Source organism: Chroicocephalus ridibundus, chromosome 7, assembly GCF_963924245.1.
Source record: "Chroicocephalus ridibundus chromosome 7, bChrRid1.1, whole genome shotgun sequence".
Classification (NCBI taxonomy): domain Eukaryota; kingdom Metazoa; phylum Chordata; class Aves; order Charadriiformes; family Laridae; genus Chroicocephalus; species Chroicocephalus ridibundus.
The window spans coordinates 14,378,024-14,395,096 of NC_086290.1; the positions used below are offsets into that span (position 1 = coordinate 14,378,024).

The following is a 17,073-nucleotide window of genomic DNA, read 5'->3' on the forward strand; positions in this document are numbered from 1 at the left end:
TTTATGTGGATATGCCACTAAGCTGAAAAGAAAGTCTGATTAAGTAAGTTTTAGCTAGTCTGTGAGGATTCCACACATCAATACTTAAAAATATATATTATGATTTTACCTCCAGATTAGTCAATGTCATTTCTCGAAAGACATAAGCAGGATTTCCTTCTTCTGAATGGCAGGTAATCTGGAAATTCCCATAGGATGAGCTTCCTGACGGCTCTGGCCAGTACTGATGGCATTTAACCTAAAGTCAACACATTTTTAAAGATGCCTGTGTTTAAATTCAGAGTATTATTTTTATACTCTCTAGTTCCTTACACTTTTGTTCATTAAAGACTATTTTGATCATTTTGCAATCACTATTAATTTACTTACCAGACAGACTGTGTTACCTAATTATTGGTTATAAAATAAGGTATCGCAGAGATTTCCTGGTTCTCTCTTTTCAAGAGGACACGTGCACCAGGTCTTGAGGTTAGTTTAACTGAAGATAGATGCCTTTAACGTTTATTACAGTTTTTAAGAAGTGTATCTATAAATATTCCATCTTAACACTTGATTGACAAATATGCTTTATAAATGTTTCTGACCTCCAAAATCCCAATCTAATCTTCTCAAAGCACATTTATATAGGAAAAGAACAAATGAAAAAAGAGGCAATACGCAACAAAAAAGTTGCTAGACTAATGCAGAAATTCGGGGGATGCAGATGGTGGACTTGAAAGACTCTTGATCAAGTTATCAAATGTGAATAAAAACTTCAAATGCTAAGATTTTCAGATATATTGCCTAAACGCCTAATTACCGAGGTCATTTCAGCTCAAGTGTACTTTTGTTTTTCCAACCCACCTGGCGATTCTTTAAGAGCAGCCAGATTTGCAGACTTCCTGCTCCACTGAGACATCCTGGCATGCAGTGGGATAGTGATGTCAGTAGCCTCATGATCAGCTTTAGAGCAGGGAGTCTGCCTATGGGTATAAGACAGATAAGTCCTTTTATTTCACTATTAAGCAGCTCTCCAAAGAACTCCACAAATATGGTTACTGAAGGGGTGGGGGAACCTCAGAGAACTGCTATTGCAAGTCTGTTCTTAGCAGATCTGCAAAGAAAATTCAAATTAAAAGGGCACTTGTACTGAAATTCCCTCTAATCATGCTTATTTGGGAGCAGGCAGCATCACGCTAACATTGAGTCACTGAAAAATGGTTTAAAAATGCTGGAACTCCCCTTCAATTATTTTAATTATATTTAGAGGCCTGGCCTCCCAGCAAATATATGGTTATTAAAAAGTTAGAATGTATACAGACAGCTGAACTTCAGTCCGAGTTGACCAGAACACCCACAACCTACCATAAATCCACCTTCAAAAGAAATCATGATTGCGGAGAAATTCCACTGAACTATTACTCCAAACAGTCCTTTCTGTCCACACACTCATCCAAGCAGTCCTGCTGTGAATGCTCCAGACTAAAACCCAGTAACTCTGGAATTACACTGTGTGTATGACTAGATTTGGTTGCTCTGCCTGTCTCCAAAGGACAAAGCTGCATAACAAACAAAGCTATACAGAAGAAACTGTAGCTTAAAAAAAAACCCGAAAACAAAAACCACACACAAAAAAATGCAAAACCCAAATCCAAACAAACCACAAAATACGCTTGCGGCCTTTCACAGGACCATACACAATTATTTTTCGTAATTTATAACTCTGATTACTTTATTAGTAGCAGTCTATTTTTACACATTTTTATATGGAAATGACTTAAAGGACAAAGATTCCTCCATATGGTTAAACAAATGTTTATAGCCACAGAAGAACACTTTATGAAAAATTTTAGATTTCAAGCTTATCAAGGATTCTCTTAAAGACAGCCATCCAGGCATGGCATTTTAACACTACAAAGGTGTCTTAGGTTGCCTTAAAAAATTAATCTCTCTACATATCGAAGAGCAAATCTACAAAAACTGATGAAACTTCTTGGAGTTCCTTCACTTGAAATTTAGAGAAAAAAAATCCTATGAAGATAAATTCTAGTTGTTTTTTACTTTACAAAAAAAAAAAAATCAAAGAAGCCTGAAAGTATTTTAAGAAATATGTGAAGACTTCAGTGTACTTCAGAACTGAACAAAGTTTAAATATTAGCTACGTTAACAATATCAGAAGGTTTAAAATGTAACAGTCATCATTGCAATGGTACTAGGAATGCACCGTCCTTATGAAAAAGAGTCATAAAATCATAGAATAGTTTGGGTTGGAAAGGACCTTTAAAGGCCATCTAGTCCAAGCCCCTGCAATGAGCAGGGACATCCTCAGATCAGGTTGCTCAGAGCCCTGCCCAACCTGATCTTGAATGTTTCCAGGGATGGGGCATCTACCACCTCTCCGGGCAACCTGTGCCAGTGTTTCACCACCCTCATCTTAAAATATTTCTTCCTTATATCTACTCTTCATTTACCCTCTTTTAGTTTAAAACCGTTACCTCTTGTCATATCATATGTTATAAAAGTATATTCCTCTAATCTTTTAAAGGCTAATCACTAACAGATGTTTAGAAGATTATGCAAGCAGTATTTAGGGAAATCTTTTACTTACTCTGCCCCGTTCAACTTGAGTTGTTAACATTACAACCATAGACGAGCCCTGTTCCCAAGTCATCTGCCAAAAATCTGGACAAGTGTTCGGTAATGGACCTTGACAAGCAATGTACTGGTTTATTATTGTGGAAGAAGGGATTTCCATCTAAGAGAAGACAAAGTCATTATTTTAATTCTTAAAGAAAATGTAAGTCAAACATCAGACATTTAGTGTTTAATAACTAATACATTTAAAAAGCATCAACTACATTAATTCTATTTATTGTAAGTCAGTAAGTACGGATTGGCACAGGTAAATTCTTCAGTGTTTCACACACAAAATTATTACAAAGATCCAAGTGCACTTCACATATTAACTGACAGTTATGTAGTTGCCATAATCAAGATTAATGGTTGAAGAAAGAAATGATAAACCAGTTGGCAAATAATTCACGTGCAAATGTTTCACACTCTGTGGGTTTCTGACACTAGCTTTTAAAATAATGATCTTGGAATTTAATTTAATATCTGTTTTTTGTTCCTGAAAGGAAAAATAAGTAGCTGTAATTTTGTTGTTAGTGACAAGGGGAGTAGGCGGGGGTGGTAGGGGAAAGACATAAAAGAAAGTGCTGCCAGATTAAACTTTATTGATGTTGAACACTACTGCCACAGTAGTAAGCAGAAAAGAAGACTTCATTCTTCTGGTAGAAGGCTAGCTTCTCTTAGCTTTTTTCTTTTTTTTTGGTTTGATTTATAAAAACAGCTGCCACAAAGCATTATCAAATAAGTATATTTACAGTAAATTTCAAACCATCTGACTACAAGTTTATCAGCCATTCTAGTCTGAACTAGATTTATGAAAGTGTTATTTTTTTAATCAACTTCTCCATTAAAAACCTGCAGAATTACTTAATGTCAGAAGCTCTTTTGAAAAATACTACTCACATTTATATAATTTGCATTGATGTAATCTTCATTACTTTTTAAAATAACCCGTGTAGCATCATCTGAAAAAAATTTTAGAAAGATGTTACTTATTTACGAACCACAGTAAAATACTTTTAGAACACACATATACAAACACACATACTTACAAGGCGAAATGTCTCTGTATCTATTTTTGGAAATGTTTTGAGGTAATCTGGCACAAGACATTGTCATTCCAGGCTTTTTCCTATACAATTGCTAAAAGACAAAACTGATGGTCAGACCATAATAGATACAAAAGACCCGTTATTATATTATTTGCCTAGAGGTACTTTTTAGAACATAAACTACTGAGCAATGGTAACTTCAACACACATGAAAATATTTTTCAAAAGAAAGCACTACCAATTTATTTATGCTGTGGGATCACTGAAAATACTCAAGACCTCATCACAACTTGTTTAAAGACAAACTGAACGTTAAACTTCAAGCTTCCGTAAGAACACTGATCCAGAGACAAGTCAATGTTGTACACTGGGAAGGGAACTGACTGACATTCCTCATGGTCATTTGGGGCAAGCAGATTGTATTGTGTATAGGCATCTACCTACATTGCAGCTGTTTCAATTTATTATTTTTTTTCAGATGTCCTTCTGTATTTGAATAACTAGAGTGAATCCTGGGCTACCTTGTGCTTTTCCTGCACAAAATCACCTTTGAGAGGTTCCTGCCCTCTCATGCCTTAGCCATGCACTGCCACAACCCTCTATCAGTGAAATTATCTGGGTTCAGTAAAAGGCACTTTAAAAACGTTGAAATACTGAACCTGTTTGGGAGATTGAAAATGTATGGCTAAAGAGGGATTTTAAATCCCTTTGAGAAAATTTTTTTTTCTATAAAAAAAAGTATATTTTACCAAAATTGTTAAAGAATAGTATATAAATGTATTTTATAAATATACGTTGTAATACATAATGCTAGGTCTCCATTTGGTCAGGAGTTCACACTACTGTGTTTTACAAATCTACTGCTTCCTGCTTTAAGTCACTTGACCTCATGCATAAAAGATGGAGTATCAGCAAGGCACAAGTGGAGGAAAAAGAAAGACTATAGCTATCAGCAGCTTAGGACCCCACAGGAACTGCACTGTTCTTTGGAAATACGTCATAAAAAAATCAACTATTTATAAAAGATATTGTTACACTAGCCCTTAGGATTAGGGTTTTATTTTCCATTGGTAATTTTACTTCCCCTCACTGAGACTGTCCATAAAATGTCAACAGCTCAGCTGTCATTCACTTTCTACAGTAACTTAGATATGGAATGAAGGTCTGAGCTCAGAGCATGTATTTTGTTTTACATTTTTCAGTCTTCATCTCTATGGAAGTATTTTATTAGCATAGGTCCCTGATAACCACAAAAAGCTGTTAGTAATCAATAAAGCTATTTATAACAAATTACATTAAAAACTAGTATTAGGATTATTCTATGCCATAAGTTTGCACATACAATACATCATTGGATTTTTTGGGGGGTTATTTTTCTTTTGAGAGTGTAAGACAATTGCTTTGCTAAAAGATGCTGATTCCACTGAAATTTAACTGAAATCTGCTCTGCTTAAAATAATTACTATCCCAAAAGACTTGGAACTTGCACACAGCTACAGGCAACACAGTACTCACATCAAACTGAGCCAAAACAGTTCCCGTGACGAGCCCCTCTGCCAGCTGAATCATGGATTCCCTCAGAGCATTATCATCTTGATGGACACCATCAAGTGGAGATTTCTCAGGGATGTACTGGAAATCAGGCTCGCTCTCCAGCTTCTCTTCCACAACATCATAGACAGCTATAACAAATAACAATACAAATGCTCTGACTGAACACGCTGTTTGACAAGTAAAGTTAACTCTAAGTCATCTTTTTAAAACAGCGAAAACCCCACGTGTTTCTCCTGTAGAAAAATCCCCATTTACGAACAAACTGATGTTAGTCCCCATGAGCAAGGGCAAGTAGCCTTTACTGATCGTTACAATGCATGACAAAATGAATTTTTTTTGTTTAATAATAATTTTAGGTGAAAGCACATCGCTGACTGCTAAAATTTTTGATCAAAACTCATGTTATACCATACCTTGTCCGATGTAACTCCCTAATCTCGGATTTCACATCAGGCCTCTCAGGTCATTATAGTTGCATTTACATTTTTACTTTTAATTCACTTTAAACTGATTTTAGGCTCCACTAATTAGGGCAAGATGGGCAGGCCAACTGAGGAAATGGCATTAATATATGCCATTATAATGCTGTCAACGCTGTATGCGTGCCCAGCCTATAAATAAACTGAAAATATGCATCTTCTACTACACATAACAGAGACATACACTGTTTGAAAGCCTGTTTTAAAATGATATCCCATGACCATGAAGGAGGAAAGTGCCAACTCCTCGCTTCCACAACTCATATGTTTTTTATCCAGAATACAAAGATAATCAACACACAATCAGAAACTGTTTTAGTGAATTTGTAAACAAAGTTAAGAATTTTATCTGAAAAAGAAAGCAAGCGCACAAAAGCTGCAAGAGAACTTACACACAGAATGAGAGCACAAGTAAGTGGGGAGCGCAAATAAGTGAATAAAGGAAAAATTGTTTATGAGGTGGCTGAGGTACTCTCCTAAAGTAATTTCAGTTATTCCGATTAAATATCATTATTCCTCATTATGCTTTTTCCTCCTCAACTGTATTATAATTGGGATGTGCAGCAGAATTAAATCCAGTGACCATCTGCTGGCAACACTTTAACAATGTATTTCATGACTATATTGCACAAGCTGTTATTGAGATTGCATTTTTAACACTTTCTTCTATTAAGGCTCCTCAAGGAGAAATGTTATGGAAGGATTTTGCATACATCGACCTCTGAAGTCATCCAAACACTGGGTGTTTGGCGAGGGGCTTTTTCTTTGTTTGTGTTTGGTTTTTTACTTTCTTTAAGGGAACTAAGAGCAACCTTAGAAACTGCATTCGATATCCATATAGCTTCCTGGACATTTTTATCAATGAGAGAACAAAACTTAAGTTACCTCTCCGTTAGAAGTATTTGATCTCTGACTTCCCTGTTAATTTTCAACACTTATGCACAGCTAATGGTACGTACAATACGCTGTGTTGCTGCAATTCCTTTTCAAGCAAGGGAGCTCTTACAAAGATGTTAAGCATTCCATCTCAGGAAACAAAACGGAGGTTAGAAAATGAAAGCAAGGTCTGGATTTTTTTTATGTTTTATTTTTAAATTATTGTTATAGACAAATCACTCACCATTGGGTCGAACTAGGAGCACAAGTTCCCCTGAGTGTCTCTCACAGCTAGCTTTAATAAACATAACAACTTGATCATGAGTATGTTCTGCTATATCCCTGCCGTTAATCAGTACAACCTGGTCCCCTTCATTCAAACGAGGGACACAGAGATCAGCCTGCAAGGAAAACACACAAACAAGCTAATCTGTAAAACAAGCCATTTCCAATTTCTCACCTTAAAATAGCAGCTTAAAGTAACTATACTTGGGGACTTGAATCCTAAAAGTCTAGTTGCTATGGTTGCTGCACTGTATTCATATGATAAATTTAAATGTTACACAATACGTAAGACAGTGCCATTCACATGAACTAATTAATTTGCAACTGGGAGGTGACTGTCATTGTAACATGTCTTTTGGCAGCTGTTACTCCACTCCTCTGGTTGAAGTAGGAAGCTCCTCTGTTTGAATCGCATTTTGTATAAGCAATTAAAAAGCAGGATGTTCTTATCTTTGAAGGGAAGGGAATAACATGACAAAGCCTTGTCCAAATCAATTTCACAGGCTTAAATGCTTCAGGTGTGAAATACTCTTGTCATTACAGTTGCGATAAGACAAGGACCGAAAATAGTGCACAAAACCCAGTAAACCCAGAGAGAGGAATCTGGTAATAAAAATCATTATTATAATCATAGTCTAAGCATCGTTGCAGAAAAGAAAGAGCATGTGCCATCACCAAATATCTTCTCCTTAGAGAGTGGGTGTCTAAAGCATTCAGCCAAAATTATGTTATTAAATATTTCTGAGATAATAATTAATAGGGACAAGAACAATGTTCTTGGCAAACATTTTAATAGTTTCAAATAGTCCAAAAAAAAAAAAAAAAAGCTGTACTTCTTAAATGTTAGCAAATAAATGATTCACTCTACTCTAAAAGGTACAAACAGAGCTGACTCCAGTCAGCTGAATACCAGGTCAGTATTTTTGGCAATCAGCTGACAAAATATTGTGCCTGGTTTGAAGATGGTATTGATAGTCACTAAACACCAGTAACAACAGACAATCAGACCTGATGAATGATTCATGATGTCTGATTTTAATCTAAACCTTGCCTTTATTCAGCTACATCTGTCACTAAAATAAGAGAGATTTGCTACTTTAGCTATTTTTAACATACTAAAAGACTCTTTCAATACATAATTTATGTGAAATTCTATGAATGCCTAAATTAAAATTTAAAAAAAAAGTAAGTAAATGTATTTTTAGGATAACAGCTCAAGAAACAGTGCATACTGAACATCTGTAATCCTGTAATTTTCAGGAACTGAATTTTGTTTCAGTAAGAAAAAATATTTTTGAGGATTGAAGAACTTTTAAAAATATGTTATATAGTCCCATTAAATTTTTACTGTGCTTAATTTGCTTTGTTAGGATAATATTATAGCACAAACTAATTTTCATAGGCAGCTATGAAATAATTTACAGTTTTGAATACACAAGATACACAGATATTGCTACCAAGTTTGGTGTTTTTGATAACTTACAGGTGTTCCTGGAGCTACCCTGGACACTATTACCGGCATCTTCTGATCATATCCACCCTTTAAAAATAAATTAAATTAGTAATAAATCACAAATGTCAGAAAATAATCTTAATAGGCATAAAGAGAATAGATGTAGTTACCTTTACATTGAAGCCAAACCTTCCATTTTCATCTGGTTTCATTCTGATCATAACAAGATTGTCATGGGGGACACCACCATTGGGCTAGGAAACAAAAGTGATATTATATTAATGTACATATTATTCATAGTTAGACTTTGAGGATATTGTATGTAATAATTTTTCAGTTTCCTCATCAAGTAATTGCTCCTGGACGCTTGAGAAAACATCAAGTAATAATGCAAATGTCTTACCTTGAGTTTCACATAAAAGGGAAAAATTACACATTTAAAAGCCTTGGACATAGCTAAGTTAAAAGTGTGTTCTGTCAAAGAAAGCTCAAAGTAAGAAACAGTATTAGAAAAGACTAGTTGCCTTCAAGCAGTCTTAAGAAAAACAGTTTACTAAATAGAAGCTCCGTAAAATTTGTTTTAATTAAGACCACAGTGAAAAGCCTGCAGTAAGAATGTAGTATGATGAAAAGTAAGTTAATTGGAGGTATACTTTTCTTTCTATTAATAGCAATATGACGGTAGTAAGCAAGGACAAGTTTGGCAACAAAATTTTGGTTCCGTATGCCCTGTTCCACTGGTAGTGTAGTGGAGTACGAGATGTGACACACGCTTTGCACTGATCAAGCACTATTTTAGCTGTTTACTTTCTGGTTTCATTCTGATCTCAGTAACACTGTTAAAGGAACTACCAATAAACTGGAGAATACTAGATACTTTCTTAACCTGGAAAAATCAACTTAGTGCCACTGAAGTGATTTTTAATTTGTTCCCATCAATATTTATTTCACAGACTGAACATTAGCTAGTATTTCTATGGTTTCTATGGCGAGGATGCTAAGTATTATTAAAGAAATTTGTTTCAAGGAAGTTTTCAATGTTACCAGTTACAGCCAAAGCATAAGACTCACATTCAGAAAAGAAGACAAAAAACTATTAAAGCAAACATTTCTACATGTAAAAAAGTTCAAAACCTGCAGGTTTAATAGGTAAAAGAAATTTGCTCAATTTGGCTCATAAACAGTTAACTTAATTCTAGATGTTTTAAGTTCTTGGTTAAAACAAAACAGACCCCCCAAACACATTCATAGTAACAAAAAATGAAAAATTTGGGGAAGCAGAGGAAAGTAACAGTGTAAGATACATTAATGAGAAGGAAGCCTATTCATATGCCAATCATTTCAGCCTGTTCACTGGCACGGGAGACCAGACTTGGGCTCCTGTGCAGAATGAACAACAACCAAGTGCTCACCTGCAGCGTTTGGCAACTTTTGTGCCATTGCACACCCCAGACAAAAAGGGAATAATAATTTCCTGCTTTATCAGGCCATTTCGATCAGCAGTTTATAATAAAAACCTGAAGAGAGCACTGTGTATCATCATTACTCTGTTTGACTGAAGGACTCCTTGCCACACCTGTTTTCAAATATTTCTGGACATTCTTGGACTGGATACTTAGGAATTGAAGATGGAATAAAGAGTTATCATTCCCAAACATGTCCTACTACCTTTCTAAATAGACTCTCCATAAATACAAAAGATGAAAGAAATTCAAGAGCTAAATGAAGTCAAAATGGTGAGGGGTTTTCCTTAAAATATTTGAGATGGAACAGCAGGAGAGACTTTAGTGGTGCAGAAACCTGAAGTGCATTCTGGTCAGAAAAGCAACTTTGGTAAAAAAAAAAAAAAAAAAAATTACAGATTCCAAATCCTAAATTTACAATTTCACAAATTTTCAGAGTCATGCTGTGTTCCTTCTTCTCGAATACCCAAAATAGAAAGCCACCAGCAGACGAAATTAGATCTTCAATTACAATAGTGTACTGCCTTAAGCGAGGCTGCATAAATGTGGCCCGTTGGCTCACAGCAAACAATCACGTTGACAATGCACAGAGGAAAAAAAGAATCTCATTCTCACGCAGCTGTGTGGGTTTTTCAGAACTAAAAGGAGTGTAAAAAAACAAAACACCACAACTGAAAGTTATTTTTGTCAATTTGGTAAAGATAACTGAATACAGAGCAGAAAAACTTGATGAGCAAAGTAGCGTTATCTTTCAAAACAGAACAGTACTTTAATACGGCCCAGGTAAGCACTGACAGAAGACAAAGCAGTCATAAATTTTGTTTCATTATTTAATGAAAGCAAAATTTTTTACATTCCCAAAATGCTCATAAATTTACAAGTTTCGCTTTCACGTGTTTTATTAAAACGCCAGCTATGATATTAAATATGGGGTTTAGGGGAATCTTAACGTTGCAATGAGGCCTGAGAGACCACCCTAGGCTTAGAGTTCAGAATGCAAATAAAAATAAACCAAGGGTATTTCTAAGATGCCATTTTTGAGAGCTGACTCATAATTTTGAATGTCTGACATTGGCAAAACTGTTTATACAGTATTTGCTACATCTCGATGTTAAATAATTTTCCTATCCTGCAGAACATTTCTTGTCCCACATCAGTACCAAGAAACATTCAAAAACTTCTGGAAGGAAAAAAATCACAGAAGTGGTCAGTGAGATCTCACCTCATTCAGACAATAATCCACTGACTAGGTTACTCATCTAGCACGTGCTTGCGTGTGGAAAAAGAACTTTTGCTCAGATTTTTACATTCCTTGTCACAGGTCTCTTGGTAGTGTCTCTTTCTTGGAAATTCTGATGAGAAACGCAACCACAGATTCAAGAAGCCTCTCCTGACAAAACTGCTCTAAGAGATTTTCTGATAAAAGCCAGATTAAACACCAGTGGTAGCATCTGTAACGTCCTCTTTAAAAGTGATGGTAAATGACTTCTCAAAGAAGAGGATAGTTAGAAATTTCTGCATGTGCTGAAATGGTAATGTTCAAAATGTTTGCATATCCATCCCAGCGCAGTCATTTGATGATAACTGACCGAGGACCACTCCAGCAAGTGGCAAAAAACAGTGAGAGCGCTAGCAAAGAAACAGTATGTACAACGGAAATGCTCCAAGGTAATGCACAAACACAACTCCTCTCTGAAATGCATGAAAACTAAGCTCATGAAAGGTAGGACTATTATTACAACAAAAAGCAGAATGGTCTAACTGGATCCAAAAACTTACTGTGGATTTTTCAGGTGATGCGGGAACATCAAATGTTTCATTAATATGGTTATCCAGTTCTTGCTGTGAGTGCGAATGATGAATTTGGTTCCAACTGTTCTTTTTAAATTGTTTGGGTGGTAACGCAGGAGGTTGCCCATCTATAGGAGTCTCTTGAGATCTAAATACCAAAATAGAAACATGAAGTGGAACAATCATGAGATATTGACAGTTTTTTCAGGGTTCCAAATAAACTCCAAATGCTAGACAAAATGCAAGAGTCTGAGAGATGAATATCTGTATGTATTTTTAGAATCTCAAAAATGTACTGTGGTGTAATATATTGGAAGTGTATGTCTGGACACGTTATTGCTTTTTTCTTGACAAGCAACTGTACACAGAAGCAGTAAGTTCATCTTCTACACATATATTTTTTTTTTAAATGTTTTTAGCACTCTTAACCCACTTTATATGGGAATATTATAAAATTCGCTGTATTTATACTCTGTACTCTTGCTAAAAAAAAATTATTTCTAAAATAGATATGCCACTTAATATGTTTTCCTCAGTAAGAAAATCAATTAGTTTGCATCTTAAATTAATGCCTGCAGTTTAAATCCTAAAAACAGGCACAAGCAGCATAATAAAGTGCTCCCACGCTGGTTTTTGGCTTTTGATTTAAAAATAGGAGGAGTGCAAGTTGAAGACGACTCAACTGTCCCCCTGCATTTATTGGAAAAGCCCACTGAGATGCCAGCATTACATTTTAATTTTTCAATTTAAAAGTATATGTATACATTTCAAGAAAACTTTGTTTTTCCCCCCTCGAACATATTCCTCTTTGAAACATGCACAGCTTTGAAACATTTGTAAAAATGGCATTCATTGCATGCATTTTTCAGTTGAGTTATAACGCCATTACTGAAGATGAAATAGCAGAAAGTTCTATTTCTGTTTTAGGTCTGCAAGCACTCTACTGCAGATTAATAAAAATGTTCTCTGTGTTTATGTGTAATATGGATAATTTCCTTTATTAGTCCTTTTGGAATAAAAGCTTAGCTGTATAATTTGTATTACATAAACGTATGATTCATCTTTCATTATATGGCTCTATATTTAAGAATTAAGAACATTTTGAGAGGCCCAAAAGGGCAGTTAGCACATAGTTCCCATTAACTTCGTTTGAATGCCAGTTTCTAAATACCAGTGAGGATACATGCCTTCCTCCCCATGAACCACATTAAAAGATATTATTAAGTAATTTAACGACTTATGACAACAACCCACTGATACTAGTGGCAAATCCAAAAACCACCAAGAATGAAGCTACAGGTTACAGCTACCAGAAATAGGTGCCTCCGTTCTTTCTTTCACTCACACCCATGGCCCCTTCCTCGAAGCGCTCCGGTGCTCCTCCCTTGGCTAAGGCAGCTTACCAAGCAAGCAAAAATAAATTGACTTTTTGGACAAGGCTGGGTAGCTCTCTGCCGGTTCAAAAAGGTGAGTGGTTCATCACAGGGTCAAACACCGCGCAGGGAGGGAAGTACACTCCCAGAAGCCAGAAACAGGACAGTGCCCCTTTCGTTATCAGCAAGCTGTAGCGGTAACTCATAGCATAACATCTCTCTAAAAAGCACGGGGAACCATGTGAGTTGTCCTACTGTATTTAACTGGCCCAGCCACAGTAAACTGTTCGCAGAGTAAGACTCTCATTATGAGACAGCATAACATTTCAAGTCACTGCAAGTTAGAAAACCTAAGGCACACATCAAATTCCACACCGTGTAATTTGGTTCTAGGCAATTAAAGGAAGGCAGATCCCGAGATACATGTTTTCCAATAAAAACAAAAAATTCAGATCACAATTGTCTACAGTGATTTCAAATAAAGGATGGGCCTCTTTCAAAAAAGATGAAAATTGAATGGGAAACGGAACACTTCACTTTGAAAAACCACAAGTTTTCCATTTCAGTTTTAAAAAGAATAGTCTATTTTCTTAGAAAACGAAATACTGATAATTTTTTTGGCCAATGTATGGAAACAGTACATTTGAAAAGATCCTAACAATATTTCTTTTGTATGTTTTTGCTTAATTTCAACTTTCAGAAAATAGGGGTTTTTCATGCAGTGTTAAAAGAAAAAAGAAGTACTAATTATTCAATATCTGATGTCTGAAGAATCTCATGTTCAAAACACACTAGGGAATAAAAATAATATTTCTTAACAATTTTCAATGCAAGTGACAGTAAAAAAAAAAGCATCCTTATATTTTATTTTTCAGGATAAGCAGCTTTTCTAAATTAATTTTTGTGGAGAAAAGGAAAAAATAATGATTGACAACATTTGCAAAATGAATTTTCAAGGCAGCTATAAATTATTTAGACATTGACTTACAAAGGTCACCCAGAGCTTTTTAACTGCCTATATATTTATTCATTCAAGTCTGGCCAGCACAGATTATTCAGCCTTTTAAGTGAAGGGCAACATTGTTATGTATTTTCCTGCAAAAAAATTACTCCTGAGAGTTTTAAACTGAATAAAAAAGCAACAGAAAACATGAATAGAGACACAAAATAAATCCTTCTGATGAAAGTAAAAGATGGGATCTTATGTTTGACTAGATGTCTGTACATACATGTCAACAAACACAAATAAATTCCTACCAAACATATAAACTTATAGAAAAGATTTGAAAAGTTACTTAAAAGCGCGTTTTAGAAGCAGCAATGCAAGTACTGTAATATATTAGCATAATGAATTGTGAGAACTAACAATCAAGCCCTGGGCAAAAACTTCATTGCTTTATATTTGCCCAGTCAGCTTTGAATTTCCTTATGAATGCTTAGACAATGGCAGTGAAAGCAGCCTATTTTGCAGGCAAAGCAGCCTCTGTTACTGCATTCAGCAATTTACATAACAATAAAATAACACACAAACCCTAGCACTGACAGGCTTTGGGTATTTTTGTTACAGATATCCGGTCTGGCATTTTAATATAGTAAGCAAAAGTTTCATACTCACCCCCATAAATTTATTAAACTAACCACGCATCACATGCTTTTGGAATTTAAGGTTATAATTACCTCAGGGAACTACAAGCAGAAATCTCTCAATTTAGTTTTGAATAGCACATGCGGATGAAAAAAAAAAAGTGGAATTCAAGGTTGTATTAGCTGAGCCATAATATCCCTCTGAACTGCACTGAAACTCTTAATTTCTCTTGCTATGTTTACTCCAAATTAGCAGATGGACTACTCAAATTTTTTTCACTCTGAAAGGTCAAATTGTTTAAGAAATAGCTTTTTGGACTGTAAACCAGTTTAAGTTATATAGCTAATATGAACTTCATGACTACTACTTTCTTGCGTAAATCTCCAACCTTAAATCAATGACATCACCAGAAACTTTCAGAGGACCCTAAATGAGGTTCGTGTGTTTTTGACAGTCAACGTCCTCATTCTTAAAAATATCTTATGCTAGATATCTATATTGGGAGATTAAATTCCACTTTTAAGCTTCCAAAAAGGGAAAAAACAAAAATAAAACCCCAAAACTTAGTGATGGAAGAGCAGTAGTTTTCTGCTTGGGCAGAAAAAGTACAAAATCATGAAAAAGAACAGCCATAGTTGCATAACTAATTTACAAAACCACTTCCTCACTTTTTAAGACTGATTTCTATGGTGACTTACACAAGAAATCAGTTGTTAAATAAACAAAATCCCAAGGACACTCAGGAACAACTTTTACAACTTCACTTAGAGTAAAGGCAGACGAATAAATGAGAATATTTAAGAATTTTGCTTACTTCACTGTGTCACTCACACCATTCAAGTGTTTCTCATAACTGACTTCAGTTGGAAGTCTTGGAACAGAAGGAACCTGACCCTGTGTGGCCTTTGCAGAGTAAAACTCTAATATGAGAAACGATTGACAAGTGTTCCAGTTAAGGCTCCCTTCCCATGTCAAAAAAGCCCACAAAAAAAGGGGATTTTATATTATTAGGCCAAATTACTGTTTTATAACTCTGAAAGCTAAATAACTAGCTGACGATCAGATGGATGACTACTGTACCCTATCATAAAAAGCATCTTGTGTTATTTAACAAAACTTTGAAGAGTTTGTATTCTATGACCCTCCCCAAAGTTACGCAGTTCTAAAAACCAAAGTTACAGTCCAAACAAGGTTTTAAAATTGTGTTCAAATACCTTCACGGAGTAATTTTTCCTGAAACACATGATTTGTTTATAAACATGTAATTATGTATTTGTTATTTTATAGATCTCAAATGGTTTTGAAACCACTTGCACAATTTCTTTGCTAACAGAGATTATACAAAATTCTGAGGGCAAGTTTAGCATTATGTGTGCTATGTGCATATAAAAACATCCAGTGACACTGTTAACAAGTATATTGTGCACCTTTTTTCCCCAACTAATCTGCACTCTGGCCACAAGTTATTGAGTATTTCAAATCTTACTTCTGTCTTATTTAATTTTCAGTAAAACCTATACTAATGTTCCCTAAACGACAGCTACGTTTTTTATTAGGTTGTCTGGCTTTCCCTGACCCAAACATTTAACACTAAATTCTTAATGGCGAAAATTTCCGACTTATTTTCAGAAGCCCCACATGCTACCATAGAGTAACAACCAAGAGAACTTACGGTGATGATTCCAGTATGATGCTATTAGCCTGGGTGGAAGATGGAGATCTGTGATTTACAAATACTTCACTTGGGGAAGTGTGAACTACATGGTCCACTAAATGTCCAACTGACGAGGGTCGTAATCGGGCTCCTTCTTGAGTGAAGGCAGAGTTGCGACTAAGAGGGAAAGCATAGAATTGCAATGTGAGAAGAACACTGTTATTAATCTACATTTCTTACACCACTACAAAGGTCTGCTAAAATAATTATTTATTCTCAATGCAAGCATATGTTCATATACATATTTTTATTAAATAACTTAAGGTTTCAAAAATCACTGAAACAATTATATTGTCAGATCAACATGCTATATTTCATTATTTTATTTTTAAAAGTGTTCAAAAATATTTTCATAAACACTAAACGGTTAATTGTTTTTAATTTTTTTTTTTTTAAATTAAAGAAGCCTGAAAGTATTATGGTTCAATGAACAGGGTACTGGACTGACAGTCCAGTCAATGAGAAGAAAAATGAATCCCCAAGAAGAAAAATCCTGGCTCTGTTCATGGCAGAATGTAACCTGAATTCACTAAGGTGAACATTTTATCCCCTGCATCTTCTCCTAGAAAAATCACAAGCTTTGCACTGAGGATCTTTGTGTTTCTGTGACCCAAAACTTTCCCATTTGAGAACTAGCATAGTGACATAGATGTTTTTCTTAAAATGCTTTGGAACACGCATGATTAAGTTATGCTATACTATAAGCATCATTATTATACAATTTTTGCAATAACTTTTAAACACTACAGATATTTACAACAACCACCTTTTGAATAATATGCTGCAATGCCAAGGAATCTTAAAACCTTCTGGTTTATGCAGTACAAAATTGGATAAT

General features: G+C 35.1%; 1 protein-coding gene across 2 annotated transcripts in view; it reads right to left on the bottom strand.

The window, feature by feature from the left end:
• PTPN4 (protein tyrosine phosphatase non-receptor type 4) overlaps positions 1-17,073 on the bottom strand; it is a 121,245-nt gene that overhangs the window by 13,627 nt on the left and 90,545 nt on the right. The window contains exons 15-25 of one of the 2 annotated variants that reach the window (XR_010071897.1): positions 16,194-16,352; positions 11,552-11,711; positions 8,480-8,563; positions 8,340-8,396; positions 6,816-6,972; positions 5,178-5,344; positions 3,663-3,753; positions 3,514-3,575; positions 2,588-2,734; positions 844-962; positions 114-238 (exon numbers count right to left, since the gene is read on the bottom strand). Coding sequence is in view for 1 of the 2 variants with exons in the window: in XM_063340681.1 (XP_063196751.1) it covers positions 110-238; positions 2,588-2,734; positions 3,514-3,575; positions 3,663-3,753; positions 5,178-5,344; positions 6,816-6,972; positions 8,340-8,396; positions 8,480-8,563; positions 11,552-11,711; positions 16,194-16,352 (1,213 nt within the window). In the remaining variant the exon portion in view is untranslated. Of the gene's footprint in view, positions 1-109; positions 239-843; positions 963-2,587; positions 2,735-3,513; positions 3,576-3,662; positions 3,754-5,177; positions 5,345-6,815; positions 6,973-8,339; positions 8,397-8,479; positions 8,564-11,551; positions 11,712-16,193; positions 16,353-17,073 lie in introns of those variants that run through there. The other variant, XM_063340681.1, reaches the window with a different exon arrangement.